This window comes from Siphateles boraxobius, unplaced genomic scaffold (assembly GCF_051911475.1).
Source record: "Siphateles boraxobius isolate OS27281-9 unplaced genomic scaffold, OSU_SipBor_1 66, whole genome shotgun sequence".
NCBI lineage: Eukaryota > Metazoa > Chordata > Actinopteri > Cypriniformes > Leuciscidae > Siphateles > Siphateles boraxobius.
The window spans coordinates 17,523,213-17,541,502 of NW_027509193.1; the positions used below are offsets into that span (position 1 = coordinate 17,523,213).

The window sequence follows — 18,290 nt, forward strand, 5'->3', positions numbered from 1 at the left end:
CAAGTGGCGTCGCCCTCTATTGGTGAGCAATGCATTGTGCACTGCTCAATGTCGATGAAGTCGATACGATGTCAAATTTTCACATTTATTCCTTCTGTGCCAAGATTAAGGTCAACCACAAGTTAGAAAGTTATGTTATATGCAACCAATCTTACTCAATGTTTATTTTCTTTGTACAAATTGTTCTTGCTATTATTATTACTCATAAAATGCGTTTAGACGGAAAATCTAACGTTAGGTTGCTGTGGGGCTGAGCGAACATGGGTAACGTTAACTTAGTAGGCGCTTCACAGGACACGTGCTTTCTCGTACTATTGATCTACTACTGTGTTCTAACGTAGGCTATAACTATGTCTTGTTTGGTCTTATCTGACAGCTTATAAATTGAAATGAAAGGTGGTGAATTTAATAGAGAGTATGTACAATCTAGGTCCTACTGCTTAAACATGCATTGATGAGAATATGTTCATGTTCTTCTCCCCCTCTTGATCACCATTCATTTGCCATATCGTTTGGTTTCCTGTCAGTTGGCTTTGGTGTTGGTATTCCACTCATGTTTAACAATGCTTTGCTCAGGGTATAAGGATAGATAACTGTTCTGTCCATTCTATGTCTGTATTTAAATACGTTACGTAATAAATAACTTTGCCTGCTTTAAAGATTATTTCCTTTTACACTGATAATGTTGAAAGCTTAAGTAATCATAACTTTTGTTATCTAAGCATTCAGGTTAAATCCTAAATGTTCCTATCAGTTCTGATAAATACTTACCTTTAAAGAATAACAGCTTTAATGGAGTCAGATTAATTATGTTGGAGTGAGATAAATCTATAAACAAATCACACAAATGCTGTCATATAAAATCATACCAAGTTCACCATAATTCCCACCAAAATTAAAATTAGATCATTTATTTATTTGCCCTCACATTGGTCCAACCCTGTATGTCTGTCTAGAGTGGAATAAAGATGATGTACAGCAGAGTGTCCAAACAATTTTTTTATTGTTATTTTGGCCATACAGTAGAAGTGGATGGGGACCGGTGACAGCTGTGGTCACCATTCACTCTCATTGTACAGAAAACAGTCATTTAAACATTCTGCTGCTGGGTAACTCTTGATGTGTTACTTGCAAAAAAAGTCATATCATGGCATGGAACGATATGAGGGTAAAGAAATTATGACAGAATTTTTATTTTTGAGTTAACAATCATTCTGCTCACATCCCACAAGGGCCATAACACATATTATCAATTATTTTTTAGATACTTTCTCTCACATTCACTCAGAAATGCAATCTATAACACATTTATGTAGTATGCTTCAGTAAATACACAGAAATTATGCACGTTAAGTCAGCTAACAATTAAACTTATAAGATGAAGCAAGTTGTCTTTTATTAGATCAAATGTGAGAACTGTCTTATTTCAAGTCAGCAGTGTTTACAGCAGTAGATATTGTTTGTATCAGAACTAAATGCAGGTGTAGTTAACAGGACAAGAGCAGAGATCCATCCACTACACTAGGACATCCCTTGCAAAAAATAAAATAACAATAAAAAAACAGTGCCCATACAAAGGACTAGTCTTGTAAATAAGAATAATTAAAATTTTGAAGAAAAATAAAATTACATATAAAAATCATTTTTTTATATTTTTTTCCCCTGCTGAAAAAGACAGTAAAGCTCAGTACTGACTATTTTCTTCATTCATTCTGAGGTCCCTCAACATGAACAGCAGAGGGCAGCGCTGTCTCTTTAATAAAAGGGACACAAGTCAAGCACTGCAGATTCAACAACCTGGATGTTCCACCCAACCAGCAGCCATTTCAATAAGTGGGGCATTAGTGGGTGGTGGTGTTTCTGCCAGCATGCTTTGGTATTGTTCCCTAAGGCATCACAGGGTTTAGGGAGAATTGTGCATTTATTGATGCATCATAACTGAAGAACTACATCTCAGACGCAAAGTAATAGTTAAAGTCTCACAGCTTTTAATTCCTTGTGCCAGTCAGTAGGCACACCACCCAACAATTAGAGTTTTGTTAAAACAAAAACAAAAAAAACATCAGTGTTTGCAGTAGCGGACAATATGTCCCTCTTAGCTTCCTCAGGGCTAGATCCTGGACAAACCACAGGTCCTCTCACCCATCTCAAAGACCGCATCTCGCCTGATCCTGATTACGCTTCTGAAAGAAAGTCTTCCCAAACTCATAAGTGCTGATCATGACTGCACAGGCGGGAGCAACTTTGATCACTCTTGGAAGGAAACCTGAAAAAAGCAAAGCTGATTATTGAATGTGTTTCAATAATAAAAAGTTAAAGCCATGGTGTGTAATTTCTAATCCAGTTCGGTCCTTAAACCAAAACATTGTTTCAGCCAGAAATTGTAAGAAAAAAGAAAAAAAAAGGTCAACTTCCTTATCCAATTATGCCTTGTTATATTTTTAATTTTCTTTACTCTGTAGTGTTACTGTTTGAGCATGGAAAAGGTCTGCAAAGTTACAAAGCACAAAGAGACTCCAAAGGGAGTTATTCTCTATATCAGTAAAAATCTGATCCTGTTTTGGGAACGAACACGTCACTATTCCTTATTGAAATAATTTAAATAAGGCTGGCCTGGTTGAATTGTGTTAGTAGTGTGTTGAAACTTGCCGTTATGGTAAGGGTCGTGACATTTCCGAAACACGCTTGAATCAGTTGACCAATCACGACACACTGGTCCAGCCAACCAATCGGAGCACATTGTGCTTTTCAGAAGTGTGTAATAGACTGTAGAAATTAGAGCTTACCCGCAAACAAACCCCTGTATCCCATGTCAATCCAGATATTCCTCATCATGTTCCATGTGGAGGCCGGTTTCTTCAAAGAGATTGCTGAGGAAGGTCAAAATGTCATCAAATTTGATGCCTGATAAAATGTACCTAATTCTAGCTTAAGTAATCGGCACTGAATTGTTTTTAAAAGTGAGTAGTCATCTATGAGATCACGTCACTCAACCTTTAGGTTGAATTACAACACTCGTTCTAACAGATTAACAGGTGAAACTACAGAAGCTGCTATACCTCCGACAGCATCCATTTCCCCTAACTGGATTTGCCTGCGCGTTTTCACCACGTCAAACGGCAGGGTCAGAACTGCAGCGATCTGTGTCAAAAAGAAAATTGATATTCTGATGAGGCCAGTACTGCATGATAAAATCATTTGATGGTTTGCAGAAAAATATTCAAAGCAGCACAACTGTTTTCAACATTGATATGTTTCTAGAGCAGCAAATCAGCATATTGGAATGATTTCTGAAGGGTCATGTGACACTGAAGACTGGAGTAATGATGCTGAAAACTCAGCTTTGCTAATAAAGGAATAAATTACATTTATTTTCCATTTTATTTTCCCCCAAATAAATGCAGCCTTGGAGAGCAGAAGAGAAATTTTATTATAGTGTTATATTCACAATTCACCAAATCCGTTATAAAGAACTTAAACTATGTAGTCATGTTTTAAGTATGTAGTAAGGTAATACACAAAACATCACTTGACCATTAGTTAAGTGTAAACATTTCAATGCAAAAAATCAGTTTCACTCATGTCCTACATTCATCTGGAACAGAAGTCGGTCCAGCATTTGTTCTCATGTTCTCATGCCTTTATTGTTAATCAGTCAGGCCAGATAAGATATCACGCTCTGTTCACATTGTTTAATCTTTTTTCTCACTGTAGCCTTGTGTAATCATTCATAAACTCATCCATATTAATTTACAGCTATTGAGTTCCTTCTTTTAATGCGTCATTTAAAATAAAGTAAAAGTCATCAATTATATCTGGCTTTTAAGAGTGAGGTGATACTGGGATACTCACAGCTCCTGAGACGGCCCCAGCTGTAAAACTGATGGTGAAGGAGGTCTGTGGTGCACTGTAACGCTCACACAGCTGTGCCTTCACAAGCTCATAGTTAAACCAGTACAGGGCTGATGGAGGGGGGGAAAAACAGTCAAGCACTGCATCTGTGGAACATCCCACTGCTAGAGAATGTACAGGTCACTGACCTGAAAAGGGCACGTCCCGCAGGACAGTGGGACCCCAGCCTCTCCAGAGAGAGAACCAGCCATCCTGAGCCACAGCAGAGCGGATACACACCATCAGCTCACTGTACCGGAGTCTGCGGGACTGCATCTTAGTCCGAACCAACTCCAGTGGACTGATCACAGACACTGCTCCCACTGAGCAGCACAGAGAGGAGACGTCAATAATGTGACAGCAGAGATCACAACACAGCAGTCACGATCAAACAGAACACTCAGAAAAGTACAAAACTGAGGATGCATCAACATTTTGCAGGAGTTTGTCTAAAATACAACATTTAAATCAGTCATTTTAAAAACTAAAACGTGAATTTACAGCATTATAATGTACAATTTGAGATTTGCTAAAGATTACATTTAACAGTGTATATTTGTGATCAGTAAGATTTATTAAAAAGAAATTAATACTTTTGAACAAGAATGGATTAAATTGATCAAAAGTGACAGTAAAGACATCATGTGTTAAAAGATTGTATTTCAAATAAACGCAGCTCTTTTGGCTGGCAGATATCAATTACCTAGCAGCCTATGAAGGAGTGATCCAGCTCTCAGATTTCATCAAAAATATCTTAATGTGTGTTCCGAAGATGAACGAAAGTCTTACGGGGTTGGACCAACATGAGGGTGAGTAAGTACTGACAGAATTTTCATTTTCGGGTGAACTATCTCTTTAAGCAGCACAACTGTTTTATACATTAACAAAAATAATAATAAATGTTTCTCGAAATCGTCAGAATGATTTCTGAAGGATCATGTGACACTGAAGACTGGGGTAATGATACTGAAAATTCAGCTTTGTCATCACAGGAATAAATTACATTTTAAAATATATTGAAATAGACATTTATTTTAAAAAGTAATATTTCAGAATATTTGATAACATAAATGCAGCCTTAATAAATCTGAGCATAAGAAACTCTCAAAAACATCTTACGAACCCAAACCTGTGAATGGTAGTATATACAGTATCAATCAAAAGTTTGGACACACCTTCTTCTTCAGTGTTTTTTCTTTATTTTTTATTATTTTCAACATTGTAAATTAATACGGAAGACATCCAAACTATGAAAGAACCGAATGGAATTTCATTTGTTTAGTAAACAAAAAACCAGAATATGTTTTATATTTTAGATTGCCCAAAGTAGCTACATTTAGCCTTGATGACAGCTTGGCACACTCATCAGATTCACGAGGTAGTCACCCACAATGATTTTCAATTCACAGGTGTGCCTTGTCAAGAGTTAATTTGTGACAATTCTTGCCTTCTTAAGGTACATTTACACGACAACGATATGCTTAAAACGGAGAAGTTTTTCCTTTAAGTTTTCTGTGTACAGACGACACAAATGTCAAAACGATCCCCATTCACACGAATCCGCAACAAATAGAAACCCTGTATTCTGCTGCCAGGCCATTAGATGGTGATGAAACACTATAGACTGAACACGTAATACACATGTGCATGACGTCATCGTCTTCAGAGATTAGCGTTTTTGTTGTTTACACAGAAACCGTTTTTAAAAACTTGCATTTTGAAACCCGTTTTCAAAAGTTTGCGTTTTCAGTTGAAAATGGTGTAGTGTAACGACTATCTGCCAATAACTTAAGTAGGTTCTTCAATATAATTCACTTAGCAAAATCAAGGCCGGACCACACAGTGGCTGTGGCGTTAGATGCGGAAAAAGCCTTTGATAGGCTGGAATGGCCCTCCTTATTTAAGGTATTAGCTCAATTTGGTTTTGGAGATACATTCATTAACTGGGTGAGAACCCTATATTATAACCCCAAAGCAAAAATTACTACTAATGGACAAATTTCATCCCCATTTTCATTACATAGATCCAGTAGACAGGGATGCCCGCTGTCTCCGAGTCTGTTTGCCTTAGCCATTGAACCTTTGGCGGAAGCAATTAGAAGGGACCCTGAAATAAAGGGCTTCAAGGTCGGACAGACAACCCATAAAATTAATTTATTAGCTGATGATGTTCTTTTATATTTAACAGACCCTTCTCACTCTCTCACTCGATTACAAGATTTATTAGATACCTATAGTATTGTTTCAGGATACAAAATAAACTATGATAAAAGTGAAATAATCCCCTTAACAACATTTAATTATCATGGGTATCAAGGTGCATCCGCATTCAAATGGGCCCTAACTGGAATAAAATATCTTGGTATAGTTGTGGATAATAACTTAAAAAATCTTTATAGGTTGAATTATTGTCCACTACTTAAAAAAATTGAGGAAGATTTACGCAGATGGACTAGTCTCCCCATTACTTTGATCGGGAGAATGTTGCATTAAAATGAACATTCTACCAAGATTGCAGTATCTTTTCCAATCATTGCCTATTCCATTACCCCAAAACTTTTTCAAAACTCTTAATAAAAATGTAAGACAGTTCATTTGGAGCAACAAGGTACCAAGGATATCTTTGGAGAAATTAACGTGGGACTATCAGTCAGGGGGACTACAATTACCCAATTTTAGGAAATATTATTTTGCTGCCCAAATGAGGTTTCTTTGGTCTATGTCTGAGAAAGACACAATTCCATCCTGGGTTCATATTGCATTTCACTCCTTGAAAGATAACTCCTTTAGCGAATTTGTGTACAAATACAACTACCGAATTTTATCAAGGAAAACTGATAACCCAATTCTGTTACACCTTATTAAACTTTGATATGATGTACATAAGACCATCGGCAAGGATATAAGACTGTCGCCAAAGTCACCTTTAAAACAAAACGAGCTTATCCCGATGACTGTAAATAACAAGATCCTGGAGGCATGGCATCACAGTGGAATTAATACGTTGGAGGATTGTTATGAGGATGGACTTTTCATGTCCTTTGAACAATTAAGGAGGAAATATAACCTGCCCAGCAATACTTTTTTTTGTTACCTTCAATTGCGATCCTTTTTGAGGAGCACTCTGAACGACAGCATGACTCTGCCCAAGCTCACGGAAATGGAGAAATTGATGCAAGAAAGTGGACAATGTAAGCTTATTTCCAAAGTGTACTCTTTGCTGATATCGGAATGTCCTAAACCTGATCTGTATAAGTCTAAGGGGAAGTGGGAATCAGACTTAATTACCACAATTGAAGACCAAGTTTGGTCAGAGTTGTGTAAAGACAGTTTATCTGCCACTATTAATGCACGGTATAGACTTATCCACTATAATTTCCTCCATCAGTTGTATTTAACTCCGGAGAAGATTCATAAGTTCAAACCTGAGCTATCTGATGCATGCTTCCGCTGTACAATAGAGGTGGGCACCTTCCTACACTGTACTTGGTCGTGTGTAAAAGTAAGAGATTTCTGGATTGACTTTTGTAGTGTCTTGACTAAGATTACACAAATTTCATTACCGGTTGACCCAGAGTTTTGTTTGCTGGGGAACTTCATGAAGATTGATAAAATATTAAACAGGTTTCAGAAACATTTTCTGGAGATAGCTCTGGCAGTGGCTAGAAAATGCATTGCTGTCTCATGGAAGTCTGATTCCCCTCTATCTATAACTAGGTGGTATTTAGAAATGAATAGATGTGTGCCATTAGAAAAAATAACATATAGCCTTAGAAAGGGATACAATACTTTTATTAAAATCTGGCGACCCTATCTAGATCATGTGGATAATGTGATATTAGAATGTGACTGACCTCGAAGACATTGTTACATTACATTTCTACTGTAGAATGTTGGAGCACCCTTTTGGGGAGGGGGAGGGGGATTGTTTTTCTTTTTCTTATTTTACTTGTTCTTCTGTTTTTGTTTTTGTATACTGAAAAACTGAAAATAAAGTATTCCAAAAAGAAAATGGTGTAGTGTAAACAGCCCCTAAATGTGCTAGGAACATCAGTTGCCTTGTGCAGAGGAAGGGTGGGCAGACAGAGTCAATAGCCCTATTAGTTCAACTACAACTACAGTAAAAATCTGGCAAGAAACACTCAGTTAAGTAAAGAGAAAAGACAGTCCATCATTACTTTAAGAAAAGAAGGTCAGTCAATCTGAAAAATCTCAAGAATCTCAATGTATCCAAAGTGCAGTTGCCAAAACCATCAAATGCTATGATGGACCTGGCTCTCATGAGGTCCGCCCCAGGAAAGACCAATAGCTAATTTGCTGCAGAGGATACGTTTATTAGAATTACCAGCCTTAGAAACCACCGATTTACAGCCCATGTAAATGGTTCTAGGAGATCAAGTGGCAGACAGAATTCAACATCCACTGTTTAGAGGAGACTGCGTGAGTCAGGCCTTCATGGTCGAACTGCGCCAAAGAAACCATTACTTCGGAAGAACAACAAGAAGAAGAGACTTGCTTGGGCCAAGAAACACAAGGAATGGACATTAGATAACCGCCATGTCTTTGTTAGACGTATAGAGGGTGAACTGACAGTTCCTGAAAGTGAGGTTCCCACTGTGAGCATGGAGGAAGAGAAGGTGTGATGGTGCTTTCCTGCTGACATTTTTGGTGACTTAGTCAAAATTGAGACCATACTTAACCAGTAAGGCTACCACAGCATTTTGCAGCAACATGCCATCCTATCTGGCTTGCACTTTTTTTCCAACAGGACAATGACCCCAAACACACCTCTAGGTTATTTAAGAGGTTGTCGAAGGAGAGTGATAGAGTGCTGTATCAGATGACCTGGCCTCCACAAATCACCCGATCTAAATCCAATTGAGATGGTTTGGGATGAGTTGGACCGGAGAGTGAAGGAAAAGCAGCCAACAAGTACTCAACACCTGTGGGAACTCCTTCAAGATTGTTTGAAAACCATTGTGGGTGACTACCTCATGAATCTAATGAGAGAATGCCATGAGTGTGCCAAGCTGTCATCAAACCTAAATGTAGGTATGTTGGACAATCTAAAATATACAACATATTCTGGCTGGTTTAACACTTTTTTTTATTACACAATTTCAAACATATTCTTTCACAGTTTGAATGTCTTCAGTATTAAATGTACAATGTTAAAAAAAAATTATAAAAATAAAGAAAAACGACTGAAGGAGAAGGTGTGTCCAAACTTTTGACTGGTACTGAATATATATATATAATTATTATATTGATTTGAGTTAGATGGCAGCAAATCTAAAAGTAAAAACAGGGGACTGATAATTCATAATTAAATATCCAATAGTGACAGATACGTTAAATATGCCAATAACTGATTTATTACGCAGGTTTTCAGCTTTGTTTAGGGATGCACGTTATATAATTTTAAGATCTTCATAATACACATTACAATACTGCAGTCTTGTAAAAGATGCTTGTATGAGACAGGAAGGACCAGTAAATACTCACATCTCGCTAACCCTCCTGCTATAAGGGGAATATGGTCCCCTTGATAGCCCATGCCGTAACGCAGGAAGTCTCGCAGCTGGTCATAGCAGGTGAAGTAGATGACTGTGGCAGGAACTGCCATCACCCTTCAAACGCAAACACACCAATGAGCATTCACTAAAAACAGCTTGTGCACGAATTACAAATGTGTATCATTTTCAAGGATTCAGAGTTGTTTTTATTTGTTTCAGGCTATCCGCTCAAGTCAACTGACCCCAAAAAAGATTATTTACAGTCAACTTGATTCATACGTTTAATCATTAACATGTTATTTATAAATTTACAAAGTCAAATACGCTTACACAGCATTTCAGTTATTCAGTAAACAGCATGACCACTTTAGTCGGATTCACAACTAATGACTAATTTATCTGAGACTATTAATGACTATTAATCTGTTTGAATCCTACACTCAATGATCTTTGAATCTGTCAAAGCATTTACAGAACTTCTTAAAGCAGTACTATGCAGTTTTTTTAGCTTAACTGAACAGCTTCAGAGTTATTGGAATGGTTATATGACTCTTTTCGGGTTGAATGGTGGTCGTCTCGCCCCCCTCTGGTGCCTGTGAGTGGAAAAACTGCACTTGCAACTTTGGGCCGGCAAACCACCGGCCTCAGCGTCAGGAAGTATCGCGTGATTTCAGCTCTCGCAATGTAACGAATTGCTTTATGGCACTGCACACATTACATGCATACACGCCCCCATCCAGGATCCGGCTAGCTATAAGAACAACTATCGTCATGGCTAAACTGGCATATACGAAGCAGAAAGATAGGAAAGCATTGTCGGAGGAACAGAGAAAGAGGAAACAGCAGACTGACCGAGCAAGGAGTCAGACACGAGTAAATATTGGACCTGCATTTTCAGAATGGAGGAAAAAACGAAGAAAGCGCGATCGGAAGAGTCTAGAATATGGTAACGAGAATCTGACAGCGCGAGGAACCGGACAAGAGTCGCACTCGTTCAGGCTTTCACTGTTAAAGTTGATTCCTGCGATTATCATGAGAACAGTTGTCAATATCTCACATAATTATCAGGACATAAATAAGCCTACACATTGTAAATAGTGTAAATGAGCGCAATTTGCAAACTATTATCATAAATTGCAATAATCATGTCTAACAACATCATAATAACGGACATTGTTATGAAATAATGCGACGTACATGATTAGCCTAACACGGCAGGCTCCTTTATTATTATAAAGTGGAGAGGCCGTGAGTGCAGATCATAGACTGTCACGCTCTGCGTGAGTTGTATTTAATTACGACAGTAACGTTAAATACAAGCGCTCTACAGCGACTCTAGGGGTCGCTGTTTGACAAAAACGGAATTCCTGCATAGTGCTGCTTTAAATCTTAAGATCTTCTAAAATCTTAATTTAACTTAATTACTAAACTACAAGTCATTATTTTTAGAAACAGCTGAATCAAAGTCTTTCGTATGAGCTGCAATTAAAACACAAACTATAAAAAAAGAGGCACATTAAAACAGGACTAGACTAGATCTGACAGCACCGGTTACAGTTCTGCCTATACAAGTACAATTAAAGTATGCAAGTCAAGCAGTTTATATGCAACTGTACACTGACATGATGCTAGACTTACAGTGTGGGGGGAAGTCCGCTCCACAAAGACCTGATCCCCTCATTACGTGTGATCTTAACAAATGCATCCTGAAAAACAAAAAGTAAATTAACCATGAATGTGTCATTACAAAAACTTGAAATCACAATTTGTAAATGTGTGAATAAAGTCTTACCACGGTCCCACTGAAATGGGTCGGGGTTTTGTACCAGCTGGAGCAGCTTGACATATTCTGACACACATAGACGTGGTCCATCAACCCGTTACAATAGAGGAAGCATTTCCCTAAAAAGCCAGAAAATATAGTAGCGTAAACCTAATTTGTAATACTTCTGCAAATACATTTTGCCAATGGCCACAAGCAGAAAGTACTCAGGAGTATGCTCTCTTTGTGTATCTAAAGTCTTTGTCTCGATTTTATTACTTAAGAATGGGAGAAAGGGCAACACACAATATGGCGGAATAAGCCCCGCCTTCTACAATAAAAGACAAAATCGCTGATTGATAATGTCATCGCGTCACTGCAGCTGCCGTTAGAAGCTTCGGTTGCTTTAGAAACCGCTGTAGTTCTGAGACATGCTCTCAAGACTGCGCATACGCATTTAGGCTGAAAAAATATAATTTTTCAATGCTATTTGAGCATAAGAAACAACATTCATTGGAATGTTCATCTCAGATTTTGTTTGCTGATTTGAAATATTTTATTTAATTGTAAGTTCAGCAAGCAGTTCTTTAGAGTTCAGAATAACAACAAAAAGACAAAAAAAACGAATCGTCTATGCAGTGTATAACCTCAATGACTCCTGGACTGTTGAATTAGCAGACATATAACACCCATGTGATACAAGTTTGAGGAGCACATAGTTTTCCAAGCAAGACTTTTCTGATAATTAACTGCATTCAGTTCAAAGGATTTGGTGATTAGGACTGAGGTCTTAGATAAGAGGCTCTATAAATATTAGTGACCATGGCATTGACCATGCCGCGACGGTTTAACCAATTTCAGCCTTGGCACAAACAAGCCTACTATTTTTAGACATTACACAAGACAGGTTCAAGGTAGATCTGCCTGGCATGGCTTAGTTTGTCCTCATGAGTTCAGTAAATGGTCCACTGCTATAAACACACTAAATAAACATTTATATTCAAGCAGAGTAGACCTCCGAAATATTTTCTGAATGCATTTTTCAACTTGTTTGGGTGTTTCGTGCACACGTGTCATGTCTGTTTGCAATGTGACCTTGCATATACCCCTTTAGGGATGCGTTATACAAGACAAAAGGTTGTTAGCACTATGTGATTTAGATGTTTTGCAGAATGTGTTTGTATTTCAAGTGGTAGTTAGTGAAGCAAGCTGTAGGTCTTTGGGAGAGGACCATGAGCACAGATGGGAGTTCATCTGCTTCACATACTCACATTTTGAAGGGCGGATGACCCCAGCCCAGGGCCTTGAATCTGCTGCTAGTGATGAGAGAGAGAGTGAGAGAGTGCATATAGCAAATGCAAAACAGCATTAGGTCTGTGTTATCAAGGGCTTACAGCAGGTTTTTAGATACAAACTAACGTTCAAAAGTTTGGGGTCAGTTTGGCTTCAGCAAGGATGCATTAAATTTGTCAAAAGTGACAGTTAAGTCATTTATAATGTTACAAAAGATTTCTATTTTAACTTTAAAATTGAAATACTATTTCATAATGTTAATGTTTTTACTGTATGTTTAATCAAATAAAAGTTGACTTAGTGAACAAAAGAGACTTCTTTCAAAAACATGAAAAAAAAATTTATGGAATATTGCGGTATTTATTATAAATTATTTATCCCACTTTTTATTTTTTTATTCCTGTGCCCTGGTAATTTTTAACCAAAATAACTTCCTCTCCCTCTTGCAGTGACATCTCATGTCTTCCCTGATGACGTCTGACGCACTTTAATGCCGCACACCTAAACTTTTCTGGTTCGAGAAGCAGTTTCACTTGGATACATGTCACAATAAGGAAGAAACGATTACCACAACTTCCGTTTTATGCCAACTTAAAAGACCCCAATCTTTTGAACGTTAGTGTAGCTACATTTTCACTGTTAATAAAGCTCAAGTAGTTCTAATTATTTTATTCCAGCTTATTATGCAGAGTAAGCCATTTGTAGCTATCAAAACATAAGCTCTATTTGTACCCTGACCAACACAACGCCGACTCAACCAATGGTGAGAGTTTGGGGCAGGACTGAGTTTAGCAAACAATGGCAGACATAGTGTGTTTGAAAACCCTGTTTGGAATTAGTGATTTTTGCAATGCTATTGACACAGAAAATATTCCCTTAGCTTTAAGAAAGAGAAAAAAAAATTATCAGCAAGAGATAATTCTTCAGATGAGACCAGCTTTTGGATCTATTCTAACTTGAAGACGGTTTATTTAAAGCATTTGAAGGGAAATTTGAAGTACTGTTTGGAGAAACACTGGAACTGATATTGAACTGGTGTGACTTGTATAATGTCAAGAGAAAATGCATGAAGTTTACTGTTCAATCATCTGACATTCTGTCTGTGATCAAGAATTGAAGAGCTGCTTGAGATCTGTACCTTGATAGAGGGGAGTTTGCTGGGTTTGAAGTCTGATCTTCACTACATCCAATGGTGTGACTTGGGGAGGGAGAAAAAGAAAGAGAAAAATTAAGGTTTAGCCTTGTATAAAAGTTAGGATTTTGATTCTACATATAAAGCACAACACTAGCACAGGCACAAAGCTTGAAATGTCTAATTAAACTGTAAAACCTTAAACCCAGTTACTTTTGAAAAACATAATTACATCCCAACATACACTACCCTTCAAATGTTTGGGGTCAGTAAGGTTTTGTGAGAGAAGGCTCTTGCTGACTGTGACAACCTCTGCTGTTGGTCTTGGGAATTGCAGTTTGGTACCTGAGCCCACTAGTAATTACCTCAATTGGCAGTTAGAGATCACCAACTGAGCTGAGAGAGAGGGAACTTTGGTTTTGAATTTTGCTTTTGAACTTTGCCTTTGGTTTTTGCTTGCGTTGTATTTAGTTACTTTTTGCATTTACATTTCAACTTCAACATTGCATTACACTTTCAACCATGCATCTTGCTTTAAACTCTGATTTTGCTGATGAATAAAGAAACACTCTTATTTTCTTTAATTGTTTTCATTCTATTATGTAGTCTTGTCTTATTTTTGTAGTAAAATAAACATTCATTTTGAGCTTAGAATTTGGTTTATGTGTGTCCCTTGTTTTTGTTGCTTCTCTTGAGCCAAGGGTTGTAACACTGACCAAGACTGCATTTATTTGATAAGAAAAACAGTGAAATATTAATTTTGGAAAATATTATTACAATCGGTTTTCTGTTGTATACATTTTAAAATGTAATTTATTCCTGTGAAGCAAAGCTGAGTTTTCAGCATCATTACACCAGTCTTCAGTGTCAAATGATCCTTCAGAAATCATTCTAATATGCTGATTTGCTGCTTAAGAAAGATTTTTTACTATTACCAATGTTGAAAACAGTTGTGCTGCTTTATATTTTTGTGGAAACATACATTTTCTCAGGAATCCTTGATGAATAGAAAATTCAAAAGTCAAGCATTTATTTGAAACAGATATTTTGTAACATTATAAATGTCACTTTAAATCAATTTAAAGGGTCCTTGCTGGAAAAAAAAAACATTAATTTCTTGAATTTAATGCATTTAATGCCCAATGCAATTTATTAACACTAAAACATTTGTATTTGATAAAATTTTTACTCTTTTATTCTTGATAAAATGTTTTGTCCAGCTAAAACTGGACAAATGAAGGAAATGACATAAACACTAAAAACAGAATTTTCTCTAAATAGAGAAATGATTGTGTCGATTCTTTTCCTCACCAAAAAGAGATGTTAGCACAGCCCCAGAGCCAGACGCCAGCATCTGCTGCACGGGCGTAATAGCAGCCAAAGGCCTGACTGCAGGCCCTTCCCCCATCCTGTCGGCCCACCTGAAAGACAGAGCAAAGGGGATATGAATACATTCATCCAAGATGCTTAGGTTATATTTATTTTTATGGTCCTGTTTAAAAGCTCCTGCCATCAGGGAAATCTATTGACCTCCTCAGACCTCTTTGAGACAACTTAATATTATCTGCTCTTAAATAACGACATTAATGCAAAAATGCAAAAAACGTGGCTATTAAGAGAAAGTAACTCCTAGCGGCAGGCGTGATTATAATGGCCCTGCAGAGCATATGGATATCTTATCTATTGACAACACAGACGGGGTGGGTCACCCTTCCCGTACCCTATACTACTCCTGCGGAAGTCAGTAAACAACATTACCTTATAAAAAACAAATCTAGCATGAGACTTTGACCGACACCAAGCGTGCCGCCTGGATGCATGCAACATGTTCAGTGTCAAAGACTGGGGTAGTTAGGAGAGTCAAGGGATAGTTCACCCAAAAATGAAAATTGTGTATTTTTTTTTAAGAAGATTGGAAACTAAACAGTTTTGGTTCCCTTTGACTTCCATTGCTTTTTTGTTTTGTTTTGTCCATATGCAATGGAAGTCAATGGGAACCAAAACTGTTACAAACATTCTTCAAAATATATTTTTATGTTTCACAAAAGAAAGTCATATGGGTTTGGAATGACATGAGGATCAGCAAATTATGACAATCTATCCCGTTAAAATGAAAGAGAAATTGAGAGCACAACATCTAACAAGGCGTATAATTGGATATAGTGGAATACAGAGGGGGGGAAAACAACACTTGTGGATTGGAGATTTTTAACTATATTAACTGGTACTATATCCTACAAAACTGGCAAATAGTGCAAAAGGTAGAAAAAATGACAGCTTTAGGCTAGTAACACAGAAAGGAAAATACATAAGCTAATAGATCAACAGAGAGCAGATAATCAGCTGTGAGTGCAAAGTTGATCATGTTGGCCTGACACATTTATGAGGTACAGAAAGCTAGTGATAATACTCCACAGTGGGTTTTCGATCAGTGTAAACATGCTCATTTTATCTGTGTTATAAGACTCAAAAAAAGACAGGGCAGTCTATCATCTCTGTTTGAACCCAAACAGATATTATCCCACAGCTTCACATCCCTTCATAAAAACACTCCCCAATATAGTGTTGGATGTTTTCACGCCTATATGTTCACGCCCTGGTGGCCAATCTTCACTGATTTCACATTCCATCAGTAAGAGCGTAGTGTGCAGGTTGAATTAGCAGAGCAATAGCACACGCTGTACATAAAATATTGCTATCCACAAAACATAATAGGAGACATCGAGTTCAAAAGAGGACAAATTGTTGGTGCTTGTCTCGCTGGCTCATCTTTGACCAGAACAGCAAGTCTCTGTGGTGTATGGAGAGCTATGGTATCCAGGGTAATATCGGCATACCACCCCACCAAGTAGGACAAACCACATCCAACAGGACAGGAGTAACTGTCGAGGAAGCGATCTTAAAGGGACAATGTAATACATGTATTGTTCACTGATTAGTCCACCTTCACGTTTTTTCCCACATCCATGGGGGTTACAGTGTGGATAAGCCCCAAAGTGGCTTAACACCCGGACTGTTATGGCCCAGAGTGAAGCACAGGGTGGATCAGTGATGTTTGGGCTGCCATATCATTGCATTCCCTACTGTGCTTGATGGGCACATCAGTGCCAAGGACTACCAAACCATTCTGGAGGACCATGTAGATCTAATGGTACAAACCTTGTACCCCGAAGGGGGTGCCGTGTATCAGCCTGATAATGCACCAATACAAACAACAGGGCTTGTGACAGAATGGTTTAATGAAAGTGAAGTTGTACATCTTCCTTGGTCTGCACAGTCACCAGATCTAAGTATTTTTGAGCCACTTTGTGGTATTTTGGAGGAGCGAGGCAGAAAACGTTTTCCTCCACCTGCATCACATAGTGATCTGCACTGTTCTGGAAGAGGAATAGCTCAAAGTCCCGCTGGACACTTGTGCGGGACTTGTATCTCTCATTCCCAAGACGAATTGATGCTGTATAGTGGCCACAAAAGGAGGCCCTACACCATACTGATAAATTATTGTGGTGTATTAAGACGTGGGGAACAACGCACAAGTGTCGCAAATAGTAACATACCTACTTTGAAAGTAATTAATTCAAGCAATGCCTTTTGTCAGTCAATGTTGTAAAAGTCACTTAATGGCCGTATGTTTTAATCTAACGTTACATCAGAATGTTTTACTAAATAACAATTCAGGTAAAAAATTACGGCTGTTATCCTTAAGCCTAAAAAAACACCACTGAACAGTCAAAATTCAAAAACAAAGAACAAAACGTGCTGTCAACTCAAAAACAAAACACCAGTTGGCGATGATAGGAAGTTGATCAAGTCTTGGGTAGCTAAAATATTGCCTGTCCAGAACAAAGCACAATATAATTTAGTTGCTACGATTGGTTAAAAACAAAACCATTACGGAACGAACACCCTCGATTATCAATGCCTGTGCTCTACGGCTCTCTTCCATCATCAGAACGGTTACATGAGCTGTAACGTTACGCTGATCGCATTAAAGGCAATGGCGCAAGATCATGGCACATTGTGTACAGAGCAGAGACATTAATTGACTCCTTTTGACGCTAATGCAGCAGAAAGCATAGGCTAAGAAATAATAGTAAGGCTCATGCAGATAACTCACCTTTTGTCTAAACCGGAGGGTTTTCGTGCATCTGTTCGGTTCGTGACATTCTGAAGTGTCTCTCCTCCGTCGTGCAGTCGGAGAGTGAGACTCTCAATGCGCATACAACAGCAGCACGCAGAGCGTAGGGGTGAAACACACTGCGCCCCCTGGCGGCCCAGCTCATGCCAAATACACGATTAGGGTTGTTTTTTTGGTAACGCAGCCCAGCTAAGTATTGTCACGTTTTTCTAGGCAATGAGAAATGTGATAATAGTAAATGTAATGCACCGAATTATATGCAGGATGTCTGCTATCAACTGAAATTATAAGACAGCATTACATGGAGCCATGATTTATTGTATCTAAAAAAAGGATTTACATAAAAAGTTACATAGTTTCTTAATGACATAACATACTGTATATGAATTGTACCTTTTATTGGACTGAGGAAACAAATACATTTTTGAATACCTTCTAACCATCAAGGTTGCAGGAAAATATGAAATCTTGGTTGCACTTTATTTCAAAGTACACATATTTTAGTTGACAGTTTTCTTAGTTCTTTACTAACGTTTTACAGACGTTAACTTACGTGTA

At 37.8% G+C, this 18,290-nt stretch overlaps 1 protein-coding gene across 4 annotated transcripts; it reads right to left on the bottom strand.

Annotated features, from left to right (window-relative positions):
* Positions 1–984: 984 nt before the first annotated feature.
* Positions 985–17,849, bottom strand: slc25a39 (solute carrier family 25 member 39). Of its 4 annotated transcripts, none has more exons than XM_077212585.1 (12): positions 17,712–17,849; positions 14,906–15,015; positions 13,601–13,660; positions 12,441–12,482; positions 11,200–11,309; positions 11,046–11,113; positions 9,397–9,521; positions 4,041–4,214; positions 3,853–3,962; positions 3,060–3,141; positions 2,787–2,870; positions 985–2,266 (listed from the first exon to the last, which is right to left on the bottom strand). In XM_077212585.1, the coding sequence occupies exons 1-12, from the start codon at positions 17,813–17,815 to the stop codon at positions 2,148–2,150; spliced, it is 1,188 nt and encodes a 395-aa protein (XP_077068700.1). In that variant the 5' UTR covers positions 17,816–17,849; the 3' UTR covers positions 985–2,147. The 4 variants fall into 4 exon arrangements, with proteins under 4 accessions (XP_077068700.1, XP_077068699.1, XP_077068702.1 ...); XM_077212584.1 differs by having other exon boundaries at positions 12,441–12,485; positions 17,712–17,836; XM_077212587.1 differs by having other exon boundaries at positions 12,441–12,491; positions 17,712–17,808.
* Between the last annotated feature and the right edge of the window lie 441 nt (positions 17,850–18,290).